The sequence below is a fragment of the Falco rusticolus genome, chromosome 3, assembly GCF_015220075.1.
Source record: "Falco rusticolus isolate bFalRus1 chromosome 3, bFalRus1.pri, whole genome shotgun sequence".
Taxonomy (NCBI): domain Eukaryota; kingdom Metazoa; phylum Chordata; class Aves; order Falconiformes; family Falconidae; genus Falco; species Falco rusticolus.
In genome coordinates this window covers 94,796,579-94,807,945 of record NC_051189.1, presented here as the reverse complement: position 1 = coordinate 94,807,945, position 11,367 = coordinate 94,796,579, and the positions used below count along the sequence as shown (strand labels likewise).

General features: G+C 40.0%; 1 protein-coding gene across 1 annotated transcript in view; it reads left to right on the top strand.

Moving 5' to 3' along the window:
* OFCC1 (orofacial cleft 1 candidate 1) overlaps positions 1–11,367 on the top strand; it is an 81,845-nt gene that overhangs the window by 9,982 nt on the left and 60,496 nt on the right. The window contains exon 4 of the mRNA XM_037380027.1: positions 8,649–8,735. Coding sequence (XP_037235924.1) covers positions 8,649–8,735 — 87 coding nt within the window. The remainder of the gene's footprint in view (positions 1–8,648; positions 8,736–11,367) is intronic.

The following is an 11,367-nucleotide window of genomic DNA, read 5'->3' as shown; positions in this document are numbered from 1 at the left end:
AGCCTTAAACCCCATTCCTAGAATTTGGATATGTCTGCACAGGAGGCTGCTCTGCAGAACACACGTCGCTTGGAGGTGTATAAATTAAATAGCCAGTGCAGAGGTATGTGGTATTGCAACGTGCCTGCATTTTCCCCCAGCTTCATTCACAGGTATGGTTGTGCTGTATTGACTTTTCCAATCCCCTCTCCTCTGATAACAGAATATCTCCTGAAAAGGGGAGGTTGTGAACTGATTCTTGTTTTCAAGAAACTGATCAAATCTTTCCAGTGGTTTTTTCCAAGACTTTTTCGCTTTTCAAACCAGATTGGTGGGGACTCTTCTCGTGACTCAAAGTGCAAGGCTCCCACATCCTTTGCTGGTGAGGAAATTGGGGCAGGGCATGAGGCCATATCTGCAGTCACCCTGCAGGCCTGTGATGGAAATTGAAATAAAACCTCTTGTCCCTAATCCATTGCTCTGTTTGTTAGGCTGCTCCATGTCTCGCACTGTCCTATTTCCCATGATGGACAAAATTCCAATTTTTATCATCATCATCATCAGTAGACTGTTGTTCAGGAATAAGCCACTGAGTAACTCATTCTGCTGTATGCTTTCCATCATCACTCCTATATGGTGAAGACATGGTACTGCTGTTAAATGTTATAGTGACCCAGGGGAACTGGCTGACTATTTACACAGATTAATCTCCTGATTTTCAGCCAGCTAATTGGTTGCATTGGCTTCTACCCTATTTCCTCTTCTTGATTCTATGCTGACTCTTTGCTGATTGCTCCTATCACCTTCATTTCTTTCATATATTGCTTGTGAAATTAAGGTTGTCTAGCAGCAGCCTTATCTTTGCCAAACTGTGCAATTTATTTGTTTCTGAAAGCACTTAGGCTTTCCTCACGACTAAATTCAACCAATTCTTCTGCCTTTCTATCCCTCAGCAAATATTGAATTTGCCAGAAATTTTCATGTTGGCCGTCCCAATGTGGCAGGTCTAATAGGCAAATTTCCTTGGGAAAAATATTTGGGGTTAGGTCACCCAAACCTGGAATGTCAGGAAGCTACGTCCTCCTGTTCCTCAGTTGCCAGGTACTTGATCTCAAGGTGAGCTGGTATTGGTTTTTCTCTTTTCTCCAGAGGCGTTTAAACCCAAAACACTTTGTAGAGTGCCCTAATGTTCAGGCTGGCTTGGGAAAGTCTCTGCCCAGCAAAGGGCTTCCAACAAACTGTTGTGATGGAAGCACCAAACCTCCGGAATATGCCATCTTTGGCTGACGGCAGAATAGGAGGGCAGCTGCTCAACTTCATGGGTGAGGTACGTCATAAGCAACCCCTTAACTCAGGACTACTGTATTTAACATTTTATCACAGGCCTGTAAAGCAAAAGTTTCTATTTTTAGCATCTGATACATTTTTGTCCTCAGCTGCTGTGCTCACCACAGCCACAGTGTTACACAGGTTTGGTCCAGCTACTCCTGAGAAGAGCCTTGTGCAATGGCACTGTGCACATTTCTACAAGATAGGTAAAACTTCCAGCCCAACCATATAGAGGGAATATATGTCAGAACAAATTAGACTGATCTTTCTGGGGTGCCAACCACGCATGCAAGCCGCAGAATACAGGTACGGGGCTTTTTGAGCATCCTCCCACTACATGGTCTGCCTTGCACCTGGTGATTGCATAAGCACCTTCGGAGACTGTGATGCTCCGTGGCTTTTGATGGAAGATGAAAGAAAGGCTAATTGTGTTCTCCTGTGTCCTGCTCACTTGTACAAAGGCTAGAGGCAATCTGACCCTAAATGTTGATGATTCAAGTTAAAATTGTCTCCAGATGACACAAAGCATTCATTTTCCCCCTCTATCATCCCCAATATATAAATCTTTTTTCAGAACTAGATTATCTCCTAAAATCAAAAGCTCTAATTAATTCTATCATTTTATCTGCAACAGGCGCTGTTAACATCTCATATCATGCTCCAATAAATCTGCCCACAGAGATTAACAACACTGGGGAGGGGGAGGAAGAAAAAAAAAGAAAAAAGGAGGGAAAAAAAGCTTTTTCAATCGAAGACCAGAAACTGTTCTTCTAATTATCCCAGGTACAGCATGGCTTTAACATGTCTGTACTGCTTCTGGGAGCAAATCAGTGTCTCTGCATGGTGCTCTGCTGCACCAACTCCTAGCTGCAGACCTAGGTTGAAGATATCTAATACAGTGCTGTGTGTGTCCTATGGGAAAAATCTCACTATAAAATAGAACAGTTCTGCTCCTTATCGAAAGCTAAAGTAGAGAGAAGCTTTTGCTAAGGAACGGTTAGTGCTGAAGGTAGTTCAGATGTGGTAGGGATGTTATTGTAAGTCCTTTCTTGCTCAGGAGTGTAACTGGGCGAGGACCTTGATTGGGGTATACACAGACAGAAAAGGGTGAAGGAGCTGTGTGGGATATCAACTTGATAAAAACATAAGCAAATGCGTTGAGTTTAGTCTGTTTACAGGGAACTGGAGGCTGAAGCTTTTTGAGCAGGGTCTAATTTAATTCCAGAGGGGTGGTAGGTACCCACTGGAGAGACAATAAACATAGATGAAAATACAGGCATCTGCTGGAAACTCACATTTGTGCTGCATGTGAAGGAAATGAGAGCTTGTGACACTGGCTGTGTTGGAAAAAATGATTTGCATAAAGGATGAGACCAGAAATATGAATCAAAACTGTACCCTCTTTTTCTTAAACAACGGCAAAGTTTATATCTAATAATTCAAGTTCTGTGTATGTGGTTCCATGCTTTCTGATTCCAACAGGGACTTGAAATGGAAATGCCAAACCCGGTATGCAGGGCATGATGGATCACCATGTATGCATAGGAATAAAAGGGTTGTCATTGGAAGTAATTTTGCGTTGAATTACACAATGTGTAATCCAATTGAAATCAGCAGAACGGGACAAGGTGTAATGTAGTGTGCAAAACGTGATCCATTGCATGCAATTTCAACAACAGGGATACTGCACCACTCATCTAAGTGATGTGCTAAAATTGAATTTGTGAAAGGTAGGGGGAGAAGAATTGTGAAGAATGGATGCATTTTATAATTGGGAAATACTTTTTCAGAAGGTGACTGAATATGTATTTTTAAGGCTAATTTATTACACTTGCAAATTGTTTACTTCATAATAGCGCTGTGGACTCTCAGAATCTGGCAAGTTCCCTCGCTGGAATAGTGTGGGAGCAGCCGAGCCTGCCAGCCTGGGAGCACTCAGAATCCATTTTCCCTATTGACATATGTCACATTATCTAATACTGTTCCTAAATGAACTCCATCATCATCAGTAAATCTTTTTCTCACGCCTTCAACCACCAGCGTTTTTCCAGGAAAAGCAGCAGGTCTCTCACTGGCGTCCCTTGGCACAGTGCCCTCTGTTGCCTGCAGGAAAAAAAAAAAAAAAAAATCCTACCCTATACCTTTGCTTTAACAGCAGCAAAAGCAGCAAATGTGGTAAGTCTTCCAGGACTGTAGTAGTGGGGGGACAGAAAAGTGGGTGCCGTGATGCAGTGTGGCGTTTCCCAAGCATGGGTGAAGGCGCAGCATGGTCGGCGCTGCTCAAGGTCACGAACGGCCCCTTTGCCAGCGTCCTGTCAAAGCTGACAAGCGAGTTTATTCAAGGCTTACAACATAAACATAATAAGGCACAGTTATGTGGTTTACCCGTTACCTATGGTCTCTGCTGAGGATAAGGAAAGTGACATATGATACCTTTAAAACTTTTTAAAAACGGAGAACTCACACGATGATGGTAGTATTTAACCAAGCTGTGTTTTCAGATATAACCTACTGTCCAGCCACTTGCTTCATGCTCCTCAGGTTGGGGATGCCATTTACATGCAATTTTTCATTGAATTCTGCTTGGTCCTCATGAAATCGTGAAGCTCTATGTAAAACACTCTCCCCTCTCTATTTAGTGATAATCTGGAATAACTCTGTGCTTCCCAGGAAATCTTCTTTTAGATCTGTGTCTAAAATAATAAAGTTAATATTTATTTATATTTATGACATAGATGGTAATGTTAGATGTAAATCTAAAATAGTAATGATGTGTCTTAAGGTTTCTTTCAGCTTCTATATGTAACCTAGATCAACCTATATAAATTTAATTAAAGATATTTGTACCGCTTATGAGCTGAGGTAAATGTAACAAAGATCATGGTTCAGTAATGATAATTAAAAATCCAAACTAAAAGTATAACTTCCAGTTAATTTATAATAATTCTTTGTTTTCTTTTCTTGCCAAAATGAGAAGGGAGAGCTAACGTTGTTTTATGGATTACATATCAGTTCACTATGTTCTTCAAAACTGAAATTTTATTTTTAACATCTTCATGACATTTAGATGTGAGTAAATCCTAGCTACACAGAATTCTGGAATAAAACCTCAAAATGTTTCCTTGTAAAAGTTTCAAACTTTCTTGATGTGTTTTCTGGTTTTAAATCATTATTTCGATCAGTTAAGCACCTATATATTCACTGGGAGTCCCGTCAGTCTTTGACTGCCCAAGGGTTATCACTGTTCATGCAGTTTTAGCGATGATTTTTCTTTTTCCTCATTTCTGCGTTCCGTGAGATTTTTTTTTTAAGAGGATAGCTTCTTTCTCCACTCTTATGCTTTAAACATTTAGAATTATTTTCTTTATAATTCTTTATAGATTATTTTTTTTACAAGGTGCAGATTAGAAGCAAAGACCTGTATCCACAAAAAAGCAACTTGTGGGTCCCAAGCTCTGTCGATGTAGGTGCTGAATGATACAGAGCAAAAGGGCTGGTTCCAAGACCTGCCACGCCTCGAGGAAGGGTGAAGCAGTGAAGCCGTTGGAAGTACAGTAAGCGGGATCCTTCTCTCCCCTTCCTCCTGATCTCAAGTCTTAGTCCTTGCTGGCCCAGTGGAGGTGGGCACCTCTCTTAGAGGGGATTCAGGTCTGACCCCAGGCTGCTGCTTTGGCTCGTTCCGTTCCGTACTCTTTTCTCATAAAGAAACTGGGAAATACGCTAGCATGGAACCTTATGTTCGGGCTGCCCACGGGGCTGTATCTGCAAAGTAAAATGAAAAGTATCCCTAGGGAAATAAGTTCAATTCTGTCGAATGGAGACAGTGAATATTTACCATGATGTTTACTAACAGGAATTGCTGCTGATATCGATGCTTTGAGACAGCTGTGTGGAAAGGAGGACTACTCTTTTCCATTCCCCACTATGTTTCAAAAGCACTTTGGGTCAAAATGCCGTCTCAGACTGGAATTTCATCTTTCCAAGATGCCTCTGTCTTATTCTATCTTATGCAAAAGGCTTTTATGATTTGCCCAGTAGTGTCTACCAAGTCATTGGTAGAGACATGTGTTGACCCCACTGCCTGAAAATGGAGAGCTGTTACTTAGTAAGTCCAGTTTCCTTGGCCATGATCTGTAATTCTGTCTTCTAATGAAAACTGGCTCATGCCAAAATTTCTGCTTTTATCCCCAAGACCCAGCATCACTCTGAAAACAAGCATCAGTAGATGCTTATTCAAATTCTAAGTAATCAGTCACCTGGTTATTAATAATTCCTTCACTTTTACGCTGTTTAGGAGGCACTTAAATCCAACAGAGTTTTGTCTGTTCTTTCATTAACTAAAAACCTAGATCAGTAGTACAATATGAATGTAATAAAATTGCCTGTTATCCAAATTCCAGGCTCTGCCCTTGAGGTGATATTGATATGGGCTACCTGATCTCTTTGTGGAGCAGAAGATGTAGAAACGCAGCTTGTTCGTGCCATTTCTGTGGTATTCTCAGGACATAGACCGTATAATTGACTACAGACAATTTAAAAGCCATCTTAGAGTTTCGTCTGGTCCTAGTAATACGTGTGCAGTCCCATGGGCTGCATCCAAGGATTATGCTAATTTTATTAGCAACTTCTCTTGCTTTAATTAAACTGTATAAATTCCCACCTGGTCACTGTTGTGCCAACACCCTTCTTTCCATTTTTGTTTGACTTTTTAGATAATCTGTGGTTTTGCACTTCAATTCTGATTTCCTGAATTATCCATTCTGTCTTCCACATGAAGTAATGCAATTTTGAGGTTTGAATGGGGTTTCAAATTGAGTTAATGGGTTTGATCAAACCTCTGGATCAAAGCAAAGACCTAAGTTTCTAAAGTTGGCCAAGTCTTTGTAGGAGCAGGTATTCAAAGTAACTTGCTGACTGAAAGCACCAAGCTATACACTGCTGTTCAAAATACCTGCAAGCAAGCTCTGTATTAACATTTACTGTGTTTATACCACGAAGCAGAGCAATGTGAATTCCTTAGTGGACTGTTAATTTACATGTTATACACTTTCAAATATTTCCAAAAGCAAATGCGAAATGATTAGTAATCCATTCACATGCTCACAAAATGTTATTAGCAAAATGCCTTGGGCAGTATGTTATGTTGACTAAAATTGATAATTTTGTATTTTCAAGCTAAAAAAACTCCCCCTGCCCCCAGTAAATCTGAGGACTGGCCCAGACCCTCCTGGTCACACCAGTTCTCAAGGTGTGTGTTGAGCTGAGGGGGGGGAAAAAGACCCCAAATCCTCCCCACACCCAGCCACCCCTCGAGCAGTGATCTGAGGTTTGCAGTGATTTTGAGTCGTCAGAAGGCCTCACTGAAAGTCTTCTGTGGAGTCCTGCAGTTTGAAATGGCTTGTTGTCTACAAAATCACCGTAAGGAGGTGGTTCTGGCATTTACCACTCGTTCTAACTACACGGGTTTTAAAGTGTGTGCCTTGCTCAGGAGAAATCAAACGTGGTTCTTCTTTTTACTTCTGCATAACCTTCTGGCTCTAGTTGTGCGTGGTTCTAACAGAGCCAAAACCCTGGACAAATTGTCTCTTACTCCTCAAAGAAGGGTTGAGGTTTTTCTTTTTTTGGAGAGGACAAAAGAGCAAGCTGTTTAATGGTATTTGTCAATACATCTCTTTTTTGAATAATGGTTTCCATGCCTCTCAGACTCAAATATAACATGACACTTCCTCCTAAATGCCAATTATTCTGTCCAGAAGAGTTTTCCAATTGTCCTCAGAGTTTCACACCAGACCCACAGGATAAAGAACACGGGGTGTTAACATTCAATAAAAGCTGTTGTGATATTAAGACTGCAAAAAACCTATACGCCAGCTGACTATTGCTTGTACAGTTGCAACATACTTTCCAGCAATTTACATTTACAGCTATGAAGTAATTGAATAAAGAAATGCATCATCATTTTCTTTTTTAGCACATGGGTGAATTATTTTACCTACATGTGAAGGGGTGTTCATATAACATCACGGTGCTTTGTGCTAGAGAAAAACAATTACAGTGAATAAGGTAGAATGGCTCTGTTATTGCAGTACATAAGACTTTGATTACATACTGCCAAGATTCATACCAGCCTAGTAGTTGTTGACAGATAAAGTAACAAAAATGAAACTCATTTATTTTTTCTTTATTGAGACCTCAAGGTAAAGCAAATTTTCAGTTCTTGTACTTACTACATTGAAGGAACAGAGACTGACAGTCAAAATGTGCCAGTCCAGAAATATAAATTAAACCTAGTTTCATATCAAAGTTTCATTTAGTCTCTGAAAAGGAGCTGCTGCTTGGATTATTTTTGATCCTAAAACAAATACACTGTAGACTGCTATAGTGTATCCTGGATAAATTAACCCCCTCGTATATTTAGCTCTTATGTATTTTCCAGGATATAGATCTATGTGTATTCAAGCAATTTTAAAGTTTGTTATAGATTTAATTATTTTACTTTTTCTCTGTTTAGTAATTATTTACTCTGCTGGCAAACCCAGTGAATGTGAGGATGGTTTTAATAAAGTGTAGCACTTTTGCTGAAGGAAGGACATTTTGAGGAAAAAGGCCACCTCCTCTTGTGTAGAGAAGAATCTTCTGGCTTTTACTAGGAGTTCCTCTAGGCAGCTTGATCATTGCTCGATAAGTCTAACAAATGACTTTTTTTTGGTGAACTTGATTAGTTTCTAAAGAGCAGATAAAGCTAGCTGTTGAAATGGAAAGTGCTAAAGTGAGTAGTTTTATCCCATCAAAATCTTGGATTAGTTACCTAGCCCAACTGAAAATAATTGCTGTTCAGATTAATGAGGCAGTATTCTAGTATCTCCTCTGTAATTAAACACTTTTCTGGTTGAATACAGTATTAAAGATGCACCAGACGTTGAAACCTCAGTGGTGAAATTTAAAACTGTTGAAATTGGAGAGGTCAGCTGTGAAACACAAATTCCTCTGCAGCATGGGTAATTCACTTGTACGACGTGTTTCAAGAATAATTTGGTGTATGTTGGGGATGCTGGATTTTTTAAATTTTTTTTATCTTTCCATCATCTAAATTTGAGAATTTTTCTCATTAGTTCCTGAGCAAAAGTAACATAAAGTGCACTTGTTTCCAGAATTACCTTTTCTGACCTTTCACAAGATGATAATTGCAGTACTAGTAGGCTTAGAGGACTTGTTAAAAAAATTAAGCTTATAAAGTAGCAAAAAATGCCCCTTTGCTTGCTGGTGTCGATTTCAAAATTAACATTTTGGTTCATGTGCTTCTAATAATCGCTGACCCTTACTTCATGTGCTTTCCACAGGAAATGAATACAGCAGAAATTACTTTGACCCGTTGATGGATGAGGAAATAAACCCAAGGCAGTGTGGGATGGAGGTCAGTGAAGAAGGTGAGGCAGAATTAAGTATGTAATTTTGGTGTCAGAATATTCTTTTCCATTCATGAAAATGAGGTGACAAAGATCACATATGCAGTTCTATTTAAATATTGAGGTTTACAATTTAAATTATATGCCTTAACCGCTCTGAACACGATAGGCAGTATACATAGGCTTTGATCAAGGACAGTGAGTTAAAGGATGGGTAAAAGCGAGCCTGTGGTGTGTTCGTTCTGCTATAGTAACAACATGAAGCACACTCCAAGGACATTGTCTATGCCATGTTCTCTTTAATTAATGAAGTTAGCCCAGAACTGAGTACTAAGCTGTAGCTTTTTTGCAACCCTGCTCTCAAATTCCTTCTAGGAGAGCAGTTTCATTACTGAGCTGAGCGTGTCTTCACCTAACAGAAGGAAACCTCAGAGTCTGTAAAAGTTCCCAGCACACAAGAAGGCTTTTCTGGTTTCTTTTTGCCAGTTTAACCCAGATGTTTAGCTTTGCTGTCTGTGGGCGATGGTGAGGAATGGGAGGGTGTGACTGCAAAGCCGGTAGAACAAAAGTTATGCATGGGTATGAGAGAGATTAACCAGGAGGTATTGTCTAGTGCAGGAAATTCTCCTTTGCTGTCATGGCTTTTAGATAAAAAAGGGTGGGAATAGGCCTGCCTGAATTTGCATGGACTTAAGTAAGAACATCATCATGGTAATAAAGTGCTTAGCTATGTGCTGAGTGCTTTGGCCCAGCTCCTGTTGTGAAGCACTAACAACCCAATAGCACGCAAGACCCAGTTCTTGTTCCCTTCCTAGCCCTTTGCTTTTTTAAACCTTGTGCTCATTTGTACTGCAGAGTGTCTAAGCATGCAGGTGTAGCCAAATCCAAGAAAAATTACCTGCTATAAAGGGTCTCAAAGTAGGCTATTTCTGAAATTAATGAGAAACTTTGAGTAGATATGGAGGCTTAAACTTTTGAGGCAAAAACTTGTGTGACTGAGAAAAGCAGACTAACTCGGACTACATGTCAGTAACTAATTTCTGTGCACTGGTAAAAAAAAATAATTAATGTTCATCAAGGGTGAATTACATCTAACTCCTTTAATTTCCCCGTTCATTGTACAGTGCAGCAAAGTAATACCTTGGAAGTCAACTTCTGGCTTGGAGTTCTTAAACGAAAGATTATTTTTTTCTTGGTACTGCCTTGGTTCATCTTATGAATAAGCTTCATGAGTCACGATCCACTTCATAACCAGAGAATGAAAAGTGGATTAGACTCCTGTAACTGTATGCCTAAAAACATGTACAGATAAAGTGGTGATATAAGGGATACATGTTCTCTTGACTGTGGTGAAGATGCTGAGTGACACACACTTAACCTTAAATGTTCATTGTGTTTTTTGGTTTGGTGTTTTGTGTTTTTGATTGCTTGGGTTTTTGGTTCGTTTGGTTTTAGGTGTGGGCTTTTTTTTTTTTTTTTTTATACTTTTGGAACAGATGAAACCTCTGAGAAAGTCTATCCAGTTCTGGGGGTGTGAGTGGAGAGGTGGTTTTAGGCACATGGATGTCAGACTAGACCCGAGATCCATATATGAACAACTGTCCTTTGGTGCTCATCCTTTTTCTTCCCAGCAAAAAAGCCACTCACAGGTTGGGGGCATATTTGTTTATTAAAGGTCTGTTAGCAGCATTTTGGGCCTCAGGTTGGTTGTGTTGATACTTGCAGAGCAGTTGTAATGCTGTATTTACCCACACCTCTGCCAAGAGAAAGTCTTTCGCCTTGGAGATGTTCAAAAGCTGTCTGGACATGGTCCTGGGCAACTTGGCTCTAGGTGGCTCTGTTTGAGCAAGGGGGACTGGACCAGATGACCTCCAGAGGTCCCTTCCTACCTTGACCAGTCTGTTTTGGTGAGACTCACAAACCAGGCTCATTGTCTGGTTTAGTTTTCCTTGCAGAAGGGTTAAATAAGTGGATCTGCATTTGTGTGTAGCAGATGGAGTTAGAAGGACAGTCAGAAGTGAAGTCTGGTCCTACACGGGCAACCCTTGGTTGGAAACCATATTTGTTTACCTCCTCTTTCTAGCTAGCAGCTTGTCACTAACAAGAGACAAAACCAGAACAGGTTGAATAAAGCACAGCACATTTTAAAGTTACACTCTTCTTACAACTTAAGCAAGTCAGGCCCAATGCCCAAAGAGAGTAGCTGGCGAAAAGCAAATCTTCAGCCACTAACTCTATTATGCGAAGTTAAATATCATTTTAATGTGCTCATCATATGGGATTCTTTAATGGATTATTCTGTGAAAATGAAGATATTGGCAATTATCTTTCCTGGATTTGATAAATTAAATTTGTTCTGGAAATTTGTCTGAGTTGATAATGCCCTGAGAACAAACAACACCCCACTATGGATTTACTTTCCCCCCTCGCCAAGGGAACATTTCAGTGTTACATGCTAAAAGAAATAGAAAAGATTCTGCACTTGCAGAAGAGGTTTGCAGAAGCCTCCCTGTTTGAATGCTCAGTGTAACTGAAAAACTTGGTCCTGAAATTTCATGATAAAAAAAAAAAAATATTTCTTTGGGATTCTATTGGGCACTTAACAAGAGCCACCCAATGTTACCTGTATCTGTACTTGGTGTACCTTGTATGC